We start from the raw sequence: 17,013 nt of genomic DNA, 5'->3' as shown, positions 1-17,013 counted from the left end.
CAGATTAGCTGCAGTGAAAAATACATTTTGTTGTGTTTTTGTTTGTGTTACAAGTGTTTTTCATAAAAATAAATATTGCTGTTTATTTAAGTTAAAAAAAAGGATTAAAAGCACACACTTCTGTGCAGTACAAATCCATTTGAAAGGGCTGAGCCTCATACACATGCTGAAATTGTCCTGAATGTTGTTGTTCCAGTCATAAAAAAATAGCTGTATGAAACAAAAAATATACCATTCTCCTATACTGCACATTTAACCCTTTCGTGACAGGGTTAAAGTGCCTACATCGGAACAATGTTCCGATGTAGACAAATTGAAACTACGCGATCGTGCATACGATCGCAAGATTTCAATTATTGGATCGCATCTGGGGGGCGTCCCTACAATCCTAGGAATGCCCTCCAGACTGCAATCAAATACTAGAAGCACAGAAGGCTTCAGGACAGCCGTTAGCTATGACGTTCTATTCCGTCGTAACGGCTTTAAAGCCCAGTGTAAGTATGACGGAATAGAACGGCATAACGACATTAAAAGGTTAATACACTGTAGCTGATATAAAGAGTGATGAGGAACATATCAAGAGAATTTTTTTTTCCATCTGTCAAAAAGGCATTCTAACAGCAATTTATCATCTGTAAATCACACAGAGGTTGAGGCCACTAGCTTAAAAGCAATCCCTACTATTAGATACCAGTCACATTTTGTTAATTGTATTATATTTGGACGTCCTATGTCATCTTATTAATGTCAATGAAAGCAGGCACACAACCCTGTAATTAATGTCTGTTAAAACTATACCATATAACAGACATTACCATGCTAATAATTAGAGAGAGTGACTAGAGAGGTGGGCGCTTTCCTCTCATTTTAAGAGAGTAAAGCTCCCCACTACAGCATTGGGAGTACCATTAGCATACTTCAGCAATTTAATATTGCTTATGGTTTAGGAACAGATTAAATATTGTCATTTACATGCAATCAAGCATGATCCCCATGAGCATTGATGTAACAGCTTATAGGGGGAGCTATAACTTACTCAGATGTGGAACTCGAACAGAACATTGCTGTTTTCCTCCTCATTACTTGGGTCCCCATGCATTGTCAAAGCAATCCAACAATTATATATGCACAAAATATACAGAGGTATTGCTACACTGGCTCTGCTGAACCCCGGCATTTAAATGGTATATATAATAACTGCAGTGCCGAGATTCCACGCAGCTATAGATACCAAGAGGCATGACATTTAAGGGTGCTTATCGATCCTGCACAGTGCTGCGCACAGAAATGGACAATGCAGAGGAACCGACGCTGCAGAAGAGCAATATGCAGCCTTTAATTACGGCGTCCTGCATAGTTGTGTGCGGCGCTACAGAGGTGTAATATTCACACTCTTATTTGCTCAGTCCCCATGCTGCCTATAGTTGCGTGCAGCGCTACAGAGGAGCAATATGCTCCCTTTGGTTGTCTGGTCCCCATGACGTCTATAGCTGCTTGAAAACTAGGTACTGTATAGAAGCATCCAATACAATTTAAACGGCGGTTATATACTTCCTGTCTGCTCACTCTGATCTGAAGGCATAGCGTGCTGGGAAATGTAGTTCACGCTTGTGGCAGAGAGCTAGTGGCTAGGTTCCCTAATGTGTTCCAGCAAAACCGATCAGGTCAGAACTGAACATGGCAGTATAGTGAAAAAAATCAGATAAAAGTGAATATCCTAAATGTATGAAAAAGAAAAAATCAAAATATAGTGTATTCCTAGTGTCCAGTAAGTGTCACAGCGGGACTAAATAACAAATTGGATGCTGTTAATTCCTAGTATCCTGAAGGTGTCTCAACAGGTCTAGATAACAGAAGAAATTTGTGTAGTAGAGATTAGATGTAGGTGATCTGCATCTAGGTACCTAAAAGAATGGTGGAGTTAAAATAAAAACAGCTCACCAAACAAAGTATACTATTCCTGTGAAGAACTCAAGCCTCACAAATCCTTGAAAAAGTCGACACGTTTCGGCCCTTGAGAGGGCCTTTTTCAAGACATGAGGAGGCTAATGTTCAGTGAGAATATAAAGGGTCTCTTGACCAATCAGATTTGTTAATCATTATTCATGTATTCCCTCCATAAAACTGCATTTTCTTGCCTCCCAATATTGCCTAATCGTCAATACAAGCGTGGTACCATCAATTCCGGTTGGATTTGCGTCACTTCCTGTTTGTACGTAACTTCTGGTTCCAGCAAAGTACAGTATCTTGACACTTCCGGTTTTCAGAGGGGAAAAGATGGGGGGAAAAATAGCACAAAAAGAAAGTTAATTGCTAACAATTATCTACATATGCAAGGGCTGTTGCAACTGGATAAATGCTGTGTTAAAAAATGTTTTTAAAAGAAAAATATTTAATTATAAAAAAAATATATGGAAAAGGCTATAATAGTAAATATACATCTATGGAAAAACTCAAATGAAAATAAGTGACATGCCACATCGGCAAAGGGTGGTGTTCAGTTAAAATGAGAATATTTCAAATTCAAAATCTCAAATTGAGAGATTTTCAGATTTAAAAAATGTGTACAGGTTAAAAATATATCAGCCTGATATATTGCCATTTTCTAATGTGCAGAAACTATCTTTGAACTATGTAGATCACCTATTAAGGCTGTGACTACTGAAGCACAAAACCAATACATTTCTAGAATTTTCAGATGCATATCCAGAGAGGGACTTGTATCACACAGCAGAGGCGCCATCTTGGTTTCCAGAGGCTCTGTCGCACATGCCGTAAGCCTCTCTGCAATCTGTATGATCCCTGCTAACTCGGGTATAGCTACTTTTCAAGATTCGCCCCCCCGTGTGCCGGGGTAAGAAGCATTTTTATCAACTAACTAGGGAACCATCAAACCGCACAAAGCAGCTACATATTGAACTGGGGATTATAAAGCCATGTATATTGATCATGGAAGCATTGAACAGATGGAAGCTTAGGATGGACCAGCTATGCAAGACCACTTTTGGAACTTGGAGGTAGAGATTTGTCAGCTTCTCTTTATAGCGCAATCTACTGCAGAACCTCCACAGACAAGCACACTAACATCCTAGATCACCCTGGCAAGATCAGAACTGGGTATAAGTTGTAAAACTATTGTATACGTGAAGTCTTTTTTAAATAATAGTTATAGGTCGCTTATAGTCATTCGGAAGTTTTATTCCTCTGCATTACCTATGCCTTTATGATTCAGCTATCTTTATTTTCTTATGTTACCCACATGTCTTCCTTGTTCTCTAAGCCGGTCAGTTATTTATTTATTTTTTTTTTTTTTTTTTATTATCTCTCGATTGGTTTATACACTTATAGACATAAGGTAGATATGCACCCTAATTTATCAGCAATGACAAATGTATATACTAGTTTTAGATGGCCAGCTTTAACAAACTATATATTAATCCTCTCTGCCTTTCTCTCGTTCTATTATTGTTATATCCCCTTTATGCCCTGGGTGGTATTTTTTGTTTCTCTTTTTCCAAGCTGCTTATCTGGAGTTATTGTTAATGATGGTTCCCTTATCTTATCATATCTTATCTTAAGTCATTGTGCTACCACTCCTAGCAATAGGGTCCAAAAGTGGCCCGCTCATTTAGTCTGCCTCACATTCCCTTGCTAACTTTACTCAAACCAATAACTAAGCATGTATCCAAGAGTGGTCCATTGGTAATTTGGGAGGCACTCAGCACATTAGAAAAAAGGAAAAAGAAGTTTCAATCACAACCTAATCATCATTTGATTCTGTATATGTGAACATTTTGCTTTCTGTAATGTTATGAACATGATTATTTTCTTTGTTTATTTTGAAATACGGCATATGTCAACTGCAATGTCAATGTATCTAAAAACCTCAATAAAAAACATATTCAATAAAAAAATATATCAAATACAAATATATATCTGATTAAAAATATAATGATTACAGGCTTGAGTTCTCCCAAGTAGGTTAATGCTAAATACGTATAGATATATATATATAAATTCAAATTATACATCTAACTAGTAATATTCAGAACATTAAGACATAAAATTGTTGTTATTATTATTATTATATTGTTTTGATATAGGAACTTAAGAAATGTGCCTAGATGAGAATATTGTAGAGGAATATAACACTATTTACTCAATTCTTAAATGCCTTAGGCATTATTAGAAAATGTAGTATTAATTAATATTTGTTTAAGTAATAATTACTGAAGTATCTATAAATGGTCTGCTAGAAAAAAATATTAAATGTTAGTACGAGCATACACACATCATAGATTTCCTAGACTAGACTAGACCTAAAATGCTTGAATGTATTAAAGACATAGTTAGTGTATGTCAATTTTGAATGTAATCTGGTGGCACTTAAAATGTGATTTTTCAAGTGGATGGAACAGGAATCAAAATGTGCCAGCAGAATAATTGGAGCACAATCTTCAAAAAAGATGGACCACTTCAAAGTTGGTACTAAGGCCTTTGGGGTTAATACAATCCAGATTAAATATCCATTTAGATTCCACCCTAAGCATTTTCTGTTCTGTGACTCCCCCTCTCCAATCTTTGGGTACCTTACTTATGCCCATATACTTGAAGCTGGCATCACTACAGTCATGTTTGTCTTTAAAGTGTTTATAAATGGGTAAGTAAGCTTTTTTCCATTTTATTTGGAGGAAGTGTTCTCTAATCCTGTCTTATAATTTACGTGTGGTTTGCCCAACATATTGGATCCGACATCCACACTCTATAAGGTAAATGAAACATCTGTCTGTGAAGCGGACAGTATCTTTCACCTTGAAAGTCTCATTAGTAATTTTTGACTTAAAAGTGTCAGTCTTTTTACCGTGTCTACATGCCTTACATAGATGTCACTAGAGCTGCAACAACTAATCGTCATAATCGATTATGAAAATAGTTGTCAACGAATCTCATAATCGATTAATCGATTAGTTGGTTTGCAATTAGTTGGTCTGTGCACAACACCAGCTGCTTCACTCCAATGAACTCCTGCACTTGGTATTGTGTTTTATGGTTATGTCCTTATCCTAAAGGACGTCTACAGACATCTACTTTTCACTTTTTCAAGACAGTATACGTTTACAACTACCCCTGGCTTATGTGCAACCCAGATATAATAGTCATCATTTGGATTGTTATTTGGAACTATGCTTTTCATGATATAGTGCCAAGCTTGTTGTTTACACCTTGCCCCTAGATTGATGGGAGTTATTTAAATTGATGTGCACTATTATCTGTTTGCACAATTATTAGCGTATTGCTTGCTATTGCTGATTATATGTACTGTATAAATAAATGTGTAAGGCTTTGTCCTGTTATTGATATACAGTCCTTAGCGCTTTTGATTTAGTTTTTTATTGTTTTTTTAATATTTTTAATAAATTGTGATAGGTACCAGATTCAACCTTTATAAGTATATATTCGTTATTTTTTAGAGCGGACTAGATATTTCCCCCTACCTTATAGCTGGTTATTTACCATTGCATATAGATATTCAAGATATTTTTATGTTAGAATGAAGTCAAGGGTTACTTTATTGAGAGGTCCCTTGCCAAGGTAGAAAACACTTAGCATTGGTGAAGAGCTAACAAAGATAAATATGGTGAAATTGGCAAAACCCTACTTACACACCTCAACAGCCTTTTCTCTGCTGCAGGAAATATAGCTGCAAACAGAGAACCAGCCTTAGCCAGAAGCATGTGGACATGTTGAGATTTTTGCATTTCAATGCAAAGTTTCTGAAAGAGTGAATAATAGAATGTTATTAACAGTGATAGTCTAACTCTTTCTAGTTCTACCACTTTTCAAACAGTTTGTGGTTTTGTTTTGTTTAATTATAAAACTGTGCTCTGCTTCTTAAAAATTGAAGAAACAGTTGTGTTAATGTAAAGTTTTAGTCTGAAGTTTATATTTGTAACACTCATTATGTGGATTTTAATTTAAAACATAGAAAACTATTATTGATTCTCTTTTTATCCGATTAGTCGATTAATCGAAAAAATAATCGGCCGATTAATCGATTATGAAAATAATCGTTAGTTGCAGCCCTAGATGTCACCAGAAAAAAACCTTAATGCTATTGCCCATGATGTCTAGAGAGTGTTTGTGTTTTTCTTATGGGTCGAATTGCTGGGGGCTAAGATGATTTTTAGGTTTCTCGCTTTACTATAGGTAAATTGTAGTCTATCTTTCAAATGTTCACCGATAATGTTGCTTTTCTTTAATAGGTGCCAGTGTTTCTTTATAATGTTCTCAACAGTGCCTCTGTTCTAATTATACTGTGTAATGAAGGGTATATCTAGCTCTTTGTGTTGTATTTTATTTATCTTGGGCTTGTAAGTCAGCATAGAGTCTCTATTCATACTGCTCACTTCGACAATAGTTTTATCTATGGCTATTTCATTATACCCTTGTTCCAGAAAACTTTTCTTAAAGTGAAGGTAAAGTTTTTACCTTTGTAACACATCAATGCATTTGCAAATATTAAAATAAGATTATCGCCAAGTTTTTGTTTCTAATACTTTTCTATTCTTATATATATATATATATATATATATATATATATATATATATAAATCCCTACCGTTTGAATTCTTACTCATCCCAACCCCTATTTCCTGGTCTTGTGTTCTGTGACGTATAGAGCGGACCCACCAGTTCTCTATGTCTCTCAAAGGCGCGTTCAAAATGCGCCCGTTAAACTGAGCATGCACAGAAGAAAGTGACATTGCCGATTAGCGCATGCGTAGTTCAATAGCTAATCGGCGAATCCATTCACAACTCTCCAATACCTAAATAATACCAACATGCATGCACGAAACTGAAGCGAGCCTGGATTAATAGCTTCGGAAAAAAAGAATACCGCATGTGCATATGTGCAAGGAGGCGGATGATGTGGGGAGATGGCCGACTAACGGTCAGACTTTCAATTGGTTTGCTGAAAAACGTGATCCAGACAGAGAAAAAAATATAGGTTGATTTTTTGGAACTTCAGAAATTGATTTACAAAGCTGATAAATTGATTTACACACAAAATTAAAAAAATTGATGAATGAAAGTCTTATTTATTTGGAACAAATAATGATATACTAGATTAAGATCAAGGTAAATTTACCTTCACTTTAAGGATTAAGGATTGTGTAGACCACGTGTTATTCTTCCTGACCCGCATTAATTGCTCTTTGGGGATGTTTGAGATCCATCTAGTATGGTGACAACTTGTCTGATGTATGTAGTTGTTACAATCGACATCTTTGAAATAAGTCAAAGTTTCAATTGTCCCATTAGTTACGCATATGTCAAGCTCTAGGAAGTTAATATGTTCTTTACTAAGTTGATAAGTAAATTTTAAATGTGCCTGATTATGGTTCATGACTTCTAGAGTGTAGGTCAAAAACTTCCAAACCATTAGGATGTCGTCAATGTAACTTTTGTATAGGACCAGGTCCTCACTAGCCTGGCAAGAGTCCCAAAAAATTGACTCCCATTTGCCCATATATAAGTTTGCATAACTGGGTGCAAACCTGGTCCCCATGGTCATTCCACAAAGCCGTTTATAAAAATGTACCATCACAACTGAAATAGTTGTGATTTAAAATGTATCCTATACCATTAAGAATGAAGTATTTTTGGTCTTGTGGCATATTTAAATCTTTATCTAGGAAATATTCGACTGAATTAAGGCCATCAATATGGGGGATGCATGTATACAATGACATCACATCGCAAGTTACCCATATCTTACTAACTATCCTCCCATTTGGTGTTGTTCAAGATGTTCAAGAGAATCTCTTATATAAGAGGGTAATTCCCTTACATATTTTTGTAGATTTCTATCAATATATTCAGACAAATTGCTTGACAAAGAGCTGATGCCTGAGATAATGGGTCTGCCAGGTGGATTTTCAACAGATAGTAGAAGACTACTATGCCGGTATTAACGATAAGGCAATATTGGGCGGCAAAAAACTGCAGTTTTTTTGCGGGAATATATGAATAATGATTAACAAATCTGATTGGTCAAGAGACCCTTTATATTCTCACTGAACATTAGCCTCCTCATGTCTTGAAAAAGGCCCTCTCAAGGGCCGAAATGCGTGGACTTTTACAAGGATTTATGATGCTTGAGTTCTTCCCAGGAATCTTGTTGAAATAAAACAGAGCGCAAGGAGGATTCAAGTGTAGATTTATTAAACAACAAATACACGCAAGTAAAAATGTACTTATAGGAAGTGCATGAGTAAAACACCTTTAGTAACAAACTTGGTCTACATGGAACTGCTAGAAAAGCCACGGAGGACAGATGGATAATATCTCTCCCGTAGCGACTTAAACTCAGGGGTATCCGGATCTCCCCTTGGAGCTGCGGTTGCTTGATTAGCTATTACCGTTAGGGCAAATTGTGCAAATATCTCAAAGGGAAACCGCTATGCTAATAACCCCAACGCGTTTCTCCCGTTTATCACTGGGCTTTCTACAAATGTAGATTTACATTTTACTTTCAAAGCCAATATTAAAGGTGTCAGTTTTATGTCACACATTGCATCTAGGTTTGGCACATTTTAATGTACCTTTCCAGATAGAAAGTTAGTTTCCCTCTTGGTGATCAATAGTTTGTTTGATTTTCAGTTTACTGGGGGCTAGAATGTTTTTAAGGCTCCTCCCTTTTTTAAAAGTAATATTTGGTTTGTCCCCTAGATGGGATCCCGAAAGGGGATATGCCTTTAAAAGTGGCCAATGCTTATTAAAAATACCCCTAATAGCACCTGCTCCCTCATTGTATGAAGTAATAAATCTTATACCCCGAGTGTCATTCCTCTTATCACTAATAGGCTTATTATAAGTCATGTTATATTGTTTGGGAAGAGTTCATTAATTTCTATCACTCAATTTTGCCTTCATTCGTGCTTCTTTTATTTTGACCTTATCATAACCCTTTTGATACAAATTTCTGTTCTACGATGTTCGCTTCTTCTTCAAAATTGCACATATACGTACAGTTTCTCCTGATTCTGAGAAACTGACTGTATGGCAGGTTATTGATCCAACATTTTTTATGAGCACTTGATGCCTCTATAAAGCCATTCCTTTCAGTGGGTTTCCTAAAATTTCTAACCGCAATAGTATTCTGCTCATTGAAGAGTATTAAGTCTAAAAATTATATGGATGTACAGGAAGATTGTTTTGTAAACGTAAGATTATACGTGTTTGTATTCATATGTAAAACAAAATCATCCAATAATGAAACGTCACCTTGCCATAAAATGATTATGTCGTCTACCCAGAGGCAGAATTTTCCTTCACTTTCTGCGATGAGATTTTTTTTTATGAAATTTTTTCTGCAGGTCATTTTTAAATAAAATCCAATTTTAAATTAGAGAGTTGCACTAAGGCACCAGTTACATTGCAATGTGTTGGTTAACATAAAAATTAAATGTTTAATGTTTTATAATATAATTGCAAATTAGCTGCATACAAAAAAAGAAAATTTAAAATATCTCTTGAATAAATCTGTTTCCTTTTCTATTGGTCTAACATAGAAATGTAATAATAAAAAAGATTCAATGCTCATACTAACGTCTTGCATTCAGAATAAACAGCTTTGCAGACTGGGAAAGGCTAGCGGGCGGGTTTGAGAAAAATCTCTGAGAGACAGTCAACAAGCAATGTCCTGCTGCTTTGCAGCGCTACTGCATATTTGACTGCTCACTTCAAACAGCACTTTGCTCTGGATGCACTTTGTTAAGGAAAACTTACAGTGTAGCCAGAGCACAGCTCTGTTTGTAGTGCTGCTCCACATTAGACAGTTCTGTTCAAAGTTCAAGCGCTAACTGTTCCTGCATGTATCCTGTTATTTCTGCAGACATGCTGTATTTTCTGCGATGACATCTCAGATCACTATATGTTCTGCCTTGGGGCGTCTATGTATCGACCATATTTTCGAATATTACTGATAAAAGGATTATTATTCCAGATATATTTGTTTTCAAAAGGAATTCACATACAAGTTCCCCTCAAAAACAAAATAATTATGTGTAAATATAAAATTGGTGCTATCCAATAGAAATTGCATATGTACCTCAGGAATAGTTCATTTAGATAGTTCCTCCTTTAAAGCCTGTACCCCCAGATTGTGCGGGATACAGGTAATAAAGGGCGGATACATCGCACGTAATCCAGCTCATGTTCTCTTCCCATTTCATACCTTCAAACATATGTATCACAGCTTGGGTGTCTGAGATATGCCTTGGTGTTCTTCACTATGGGTTGTAAATAATATTCAATATATTTAGATAAATTATCACACAAATGGATTTTAGGTAACTGGTAAAAAAATTGCTGTATTAGGCTGTGGTACAAAAAGGAATCTATATTCATTAGTTAAAATATTATCATTTATAGCTGTATTAAGTAACTATCCTAATTCCTTCACAAAACCATCAGTAGGATCTTCAATTAACTGAATATGTAGTTTGATCATGGAGAAGGTTCATTGCTTCCTGTAGATAATCCTCCCTACTCTGGATTACAATACCCCCGCCCTTATCAGTAGAACAGATTACTATATTATTGTCATCCGCCAGTTGTTTCAGGGATTTTCTTTCCAGGATAGTGAGATTATGATTGTGTTTATTGATAAAGGACTCTTCAATTTTTAACAAACTTTCTATGTCCCCCAAAACAAATCTTGAAAACAAAGAAATCTGTTCTCCCTGAGATCCTATATGATTAAAAGTGGATTTACCCTTAACATTTGAATGGTGTATTTCCATGTTTGTATCATGTATAGATAGATCTAATAGGTCCTCCCCATTTGGCTCTATAAGGATGGTGTCACTAGGAGAATCTCCCCCAGTTTTATCATGTTCTAGACCTTTAAGAATTTTGAGAGTGTTCAAATCTCTATATTCTAAATGACAGATATTTTTAATGGGTCGATTAATGGGATTTTTAAAAAATATAGTTTTAAGGTCATTTTTCTAATGAACTTGTGAACATCTACAAACATTTCCAGTTTATTTGGCTTGGCTTTTTGAGCAAATTTAAGTCCTTTGTTAAATAAACGTATGTCATCAGAATCTAGCTCAATCTTTGCTAGATTGAAAATTTCTTTATTGGCCCTATTCAATCCCTCCCTCCTCCCTAATTGTCTGTATTCGTCTGCCTCCTCTATTCCCTTGTCTGGTTCTAAACATCTTTTCCTGGGTCTGGGTTTCCCTAGGTTCTCCAATGGTGCTCTCGGAAATTGTTCCGTCTCCTGATGTCTTACTTCTAAAAAATGTGGTTGAATATCGCTATTCTCCTTAGGTCTTGCTCCCTGCGATACCCATTCTACTTTGTTTGGTGAGCTGTTTTTCATTTAACTCCACCATTCTAGACAATTTTGCACATGTTGCTGTTCTTATTGTTCTTTTAGGTACCTAGATGCAGATCACCAACACCTAATCTCTACTACACAAATTTCTTCTGTTATCCAGACCTTTTTGACTCCTTCAGGATACTAGGAATGAACAGCATCCAATCTGTTATTTAGTCCCGGTGTGCCACTTACTGGACACTAGGAATACACTATATTTAGATTTTTCTCCTTTTTCTTACATTTGGGATATCCACTTTTATCCGATATTTTTTTTTTTTGTTAGTATTTACTTTTATTTTACGTGTACATGTCACCATTTTTAGACTTTTTTTCTATAACTTCCAGGACTCAAAGGATATCTCCCTGAGGACTTGAACACTTATGGTTTAGGACTATCACAGATCACTATTAGTTCTATTTTTATCGCATTGTTCCAGTTGTTATTTGCCTTATCCAGTTGTGCTAGGATTTGGCTTTATCACTGTTCACTTTCACTGTATATCCAAAGTATTTACTGTAACCTCATTAGCGTTAATCGTTTTTGACATAAAGGTACCTACTAGGTATTTGTCACCACCAACTTTTATATTTTACTATTTTATATTTGTAATAAATGTATTATTACTTTACACCTTATTAGTCCCTGATAGCGTACTTTAGCCTTTGGTGCTTCTATTTTTTGTCTCTATAGTTCTTATATTTGTTTGAGGTCTTATTAGGGGATCTCTAATAGTGAGCCTGTATGCTTCACTAGGCGCAGTCAACTACACTTAAAGGGACACAAACCCCAAATTTTTTCCTTCACGATTCAGATAAAGTATGCCATTTTAAGCAACTTTCTAATTTACTCCTATTATAAATTTGTCTTCATAATCTTGCTAACTTTATTTAAAAAAGAATGTAAATGCCCATTTGTGGTTCAGCATCTGGGTAGCACTTGCTAATTGGTTGCTAAATGTAGCCACCAATGAGCAAGCACTACCCAGGTGCTGAACCAAAAATGGGCTGGCTACTAAACTTACATGCCTGCATTTTCAAATAAAGGTAGCAAGAGAACAAAGAAAAATTGACAATAGGATTAAATTAGAAAGTTGCTTAAAATTGCACGCTCTATCTGAATCATGAAAGAAAAAAATCTTGGTTTTGTATACCCATTAAATAGAAAGGTATGCCATAGGTTGGGGAGAATTGAGGTTGTAAGTCCAGCACCTTTCCCCTTTCCAAGGGGCACAACTAAGGTACTTTTCTGGGTGCCATGGCACATTTTTGAGGTGCCACTGGTGCCCAGGTTTATTAAGACCTCTTTTAGTTTATGTGCTTCTAAAGCTATGGTCTCCATAAAAGTATACACTATTAAAATATTATAATGATCTATCTAGGAACATTAGATGCTCACTTCCCTGTGAAAACTTGTATAATACTAGCCTTCCATTTACACTACCAAACTCAAAAACAGTCCATAATGGGTATGTGGCTGACAATGGGGCTTGAAGGGCAAGAGGTCTCATCTGACATAGGTATGTAGAATCAAGGGTCTGGTCTGCCTTCTTGTTAGTAGCATTCATTATAAAAAATGAGGCTGCCAAATAACTTCATTGTATTACTTTGATACAATGCTCATAAAAGGTCATCAACCTCTGACCTAGACTAAAATTACATGAGATGATGTAAATGTTAGTATGCATTGCATAAATGATATTCACCAGTGCAATTCAAGAAAGTGTATGTGTGTGTGCGTCACTTCTCAGAGATGCTGGCTAGGCTTTGTGATCAAGTGGTGTAAGGTTGTTTATTTGCAGCAGCCATAGGCCAGAGATCAACTACAATCCCAGCAGTTCCCTGCTAACTGCATTCCTGAATAAATGTGGAATGTGCAAAATCTTAAAACAAATAAGTAAAACATTTCCATTAGGGGGGATTTGAGTCAGAGGATTAATCTTTACTCCTTAAATCCCCTGGTAGTATAATAATTTAAGGGATATTGCAGTGCAGAAAATACATTAATTAATTATAGCAAGTCATTTTTGTAACCCTCACTCTGGGACTCTATGAAACATTTAAACACATAGATAAAGTCCTGATCAGGAGCTGCAACTCCTGATCTGAACACAGACTAGGATTGGCAGGATTGTGCAACTACTGCTGTCAATTGGCTTACTGGCTGGTTCCTGTGTGATACGAGCAGTTCTTTGTAGATCCCGAGTGTGATGTTATCTATGTGTTTAACCACTTTGCAAGGGTTAATAACCTAGATTTCTGTGGCGAATAGTGCATATGTGACATGTTCTAATGATTTAGACAATTTACCACTACATTCTGTAAGCCAGTAGTACATATGAGAAGGAGCCTATCTTTTTTATAAAAATAAAGATATCCAAATGACCTAAGTGCTAAAGCTGCGATCAAAGGTTTGTTTTTATGATGACATCCAGCTGAAAAGTGCTGATGCTACAAGACACGAGGAGCAGACAAAACGTGAAGAAAGAGAAGTAATATGATGACCCCTCCTCCAATATAAAAAAAAAATTGCAGGACTGTATTAGGGAATTGTAATAAACAAACATGCATATTAATTCATTCTTGATAACTCACTGAAAGGAACATCGATGAGAGGGTGATTTTTGGAAACCTTACCTGTTCTTTAGTGAAGTTCCTTTCTGGGCTCAGTAAATATGGGGTTATGAAGCTTTCCCCAGGTCGCATCTGTGTCATGAAACCATAGAAGCAGAGATAGGAGAGCAGTAACTTCCATTCTTTCTGCTCCTCAGGGGGGGATTCCTTCTTCTCACCTTCATCATTATCTGATGCCATCTCAACAGCAGGTACAGTGCAGCTAAGGCAACAAACACATCATTATAAATAACTTCTGAAGCGATTCACAACAACAGATACCCCCCACTCCAGAGAAATCACACTACAGTCTGACAGGTATCAGAGAGAACACGATGCTTCCAAGTGCCAACTAACACTTTCCTTGGAAAAGTCAAGCAAAACATGTTACTTAGAATTGATAATTGATCAACGGTTCAGTTCTCAGCACTTTCTATCAAGCAGTCTCTTTCCTGCATGTCTACTCTTCTCTGTAAAACAACCCTTCTCTCTATATCTATTTTCTGTTTTGGTTCTATGTCTCTGAATAAGTATCTGTATATTTTACTACCTCTGTGTGTTTCTGTGATTGTTTATCTCATTGCCTCTGACAGCAGCTCACACTAGCTCTTTCGTCTCGCCTGTCTCCTTCTGAAAGCATTGCATATAGTACATGAACTACACTTCCCAGCATGCCAGGCGCTACATACTACATTGCCCGTCATGCCCTATGAGTCGAAAAACCGCCCAAGATGCCCATATGAAACATTAAAGGTCCATGATAATAAGCCTTGAATATATTATCTTTCCTTAATATAACACATTTTAGAAGTTTATTTTTTTTTTTAAAAAAAAAATGAAATTATATGAGGCAATAAAAACTAACTTGAACATCTGAAAAATAGTCCCTTTCACTATTGATTCTAAACGCCCCTAAACTGGGCGTTTTTTTACTGTGATACCTGTCCAATCAGCTGTATTGACTTGCTTATTAGACATGGGAGCGAGCGCATACTATTGCTTTACAGTACTGACTGACAGCTAACAAAGAAACTGGTATCCTATAGCAAACGGAATACCATCTCTGCTAGTGTGTCAGTCAAGTGAAGAGAGGATTCAGCAACAGCAATGCGCTTAAAGGGACAGTAAAGGTTCAGAATAATGTTATATAATTCTGCACATAGTGCAGAATTATATTATAACATTCTGAACCTTTACTGTCCATTTAAGAGCAGCACAGACAACATGCTGCTTTACCTCAGAAGCAATCATGCATAAAAATGTTTTATTGCACTTCCTGGACGGACACTTGTTTTAAACAGATCGTTATCTGTTCTGAGAGGAGGCTTTGTATGCTCCGTTCACAGTGTCTCTATAATGAGTCACATTATTCAGTTATATAAATCACTGTTTTTCAGACACAAGGATTTTAAGAACTATGTTATATAGATAACATAGTTCTTAAAGGGACAGTAGACTGTAAAATTGTTTTTATATTAAAGGGACACTAAACCCCCCCCCCAAAAAAAATCATGATTCAGATAGAGCATACAATTTTAGGCAACTTTCTAATTTACTCCTATTATCAAATTTTCTTTGTTCTCCTGCTATCTATCTTTATTTAAAAAGCAGGAATATGATGTATAGGAGCTGGCCCGTTTTTGGTTGAGAACCTGGGTTATGCTTGCTTATTGGAGGGTAAATGAAAGCATCAAATAAGCAAGCGCTATCCATGGTGCTGAACCTAAAATGGGCTGGCTGCTAAGATTTACATTCCTGCTTTTAAAATAAAGATAGCAAGAGAATGATGAAAAATTGATAATAGGAGTAAATTAGAAAGTTGCTTAAAATGTCATGCTCTATCTGAATCACAAAAGAAAAAAATTTGGGTTCAGTGTCCCTTTAATGTATTTTCAATGACTTGTTATACCAGCTGCAGAGTATAAAATGTAGGAGAAATTGCATTTTCAGGTTTATTTGTGTATATGAAGTAGCTGGTTTTGTGCTTTTAAACCACAGCCTATTACAATAGGTTGAGCTTCAGGTAATATCAGATCTCATTATGTTATCACTTTTATGTATACAGATTTGCTTCCTTATCTTATATGTGTCTAGAAAACCAAAGCTCAATACTTATAGAGAACAATGGAAAATTATCATTTAATTACTTAACTATCATGCCCCCCACTGAGAATCTCTTTAGCTGGCTGTGTTCACTTAGGCTATTCTATAGAATATACTTCAGTATAGAAACTTTCAGTAGAGGTTGGGAAACCACAAGCTAAATCGGCTATTTCAAATGCCAAATTATGGGTAAAGGAGCTACTTGTAAACAATTTAAAACACTCCAGCAGGTAAAATAAATCATTGGGAACAATTTAAAGGGGAGACAATTTTTGGGTGAACTGTCCCTTTAAGATCTCTGTGTCTGAAAAACAGTGATTTATAACGGACTACTATGATTCGTTATGGAGACGCTTTGTTTTCTTTTTGATGTGTGAAACACGAAAGCCCATCAAGTGGAAGTGGGAACTGTAAAAAAAACTGCGTGGAACCATCTATATGCTAGAATAGATGGGTAAGGGCATGCTGTATAAAAGTATTGTATGAATAAAACGCTTTCTAAGTTGCTATAGCAACCAATGAGCTGTACATTGGCATAGAGGGGCGGTACAGTGTTTTTAGTGACTGATAACTTAAAGGGACATAATACTCATATGCTAAATCACTTAAAACTGATGAAGTTTAACTGTAAAAAGATGACCGGAAACTTTCACCTGAGCATCTCTATGTAAAAAAGGAAGATATTTTACCTCACAATTTCCTCATCTCAGCAGATTAAGTTCTGTGTAAAAAGTTATACTCAGCTGCTGCTCAGCTGCAGGTAGAAAAAAGAATAGAAGAAGAAATTAACTGCAGCCAATCAGTATCAACAGTGCTGAGGTCATTAACTCTTTTACTTGGATCTCATGAGATTTCACTTAAAGGCACAAAGGCAGAGCATGCAATTTTGAGCAACTTTCTAATTT

General features: G+C 36.1%; 1 protein-coding gene across 1 annotated transcript in view; it reads right to left on the bottom strand.

Annotated features, from left to right (window-relative positions):
* SLC19A1 (solute carrier family 19 member 1) overlaps positions 1-14,682 on the bottom strand; it is a 79,088-nt gene extending 64,406 nt beyond the window's left edge. Inside the window, exons 1-2 of the mRNA XM_053698902.1 lie at positions 14,556-14,682; positions 14,030-14,228 (exon numbers count right to left, since the gene is read on the bottom strand). Of these exons, the coding sequence (XP_053554877.1) occupies positions 14,030-14,206 (177 nt within the window). The 5' untranslated portion in view covers positions 14,207-14,228; positions 14,556-14,682. The remainder of the gene's footprint in view (positions 1-14,029; positions 14,229-14,555) is intronic.
* Between the last annotated feature and the right edge of the window lie 2,331 nt (positions 14,683-17,013).

This window comes from Bombina bombina, chromosome 1 (assembly GCF_027579735.1).
Source record: "Bombina bombina isolate aBomBom1 chromosome 1, aBomBom1.pri, whole genome shotgun sequence".
Taxonomy (NCBI): domain Eukaryota; kingdom Metazoa; phylum Chordata; class Amphibia; order Anura; family Bombinatoridae; genus Bombina; species Bombina bombina.
This window is presented reverse-complemented; position numbering and strand designations above follow the sequence as displayed.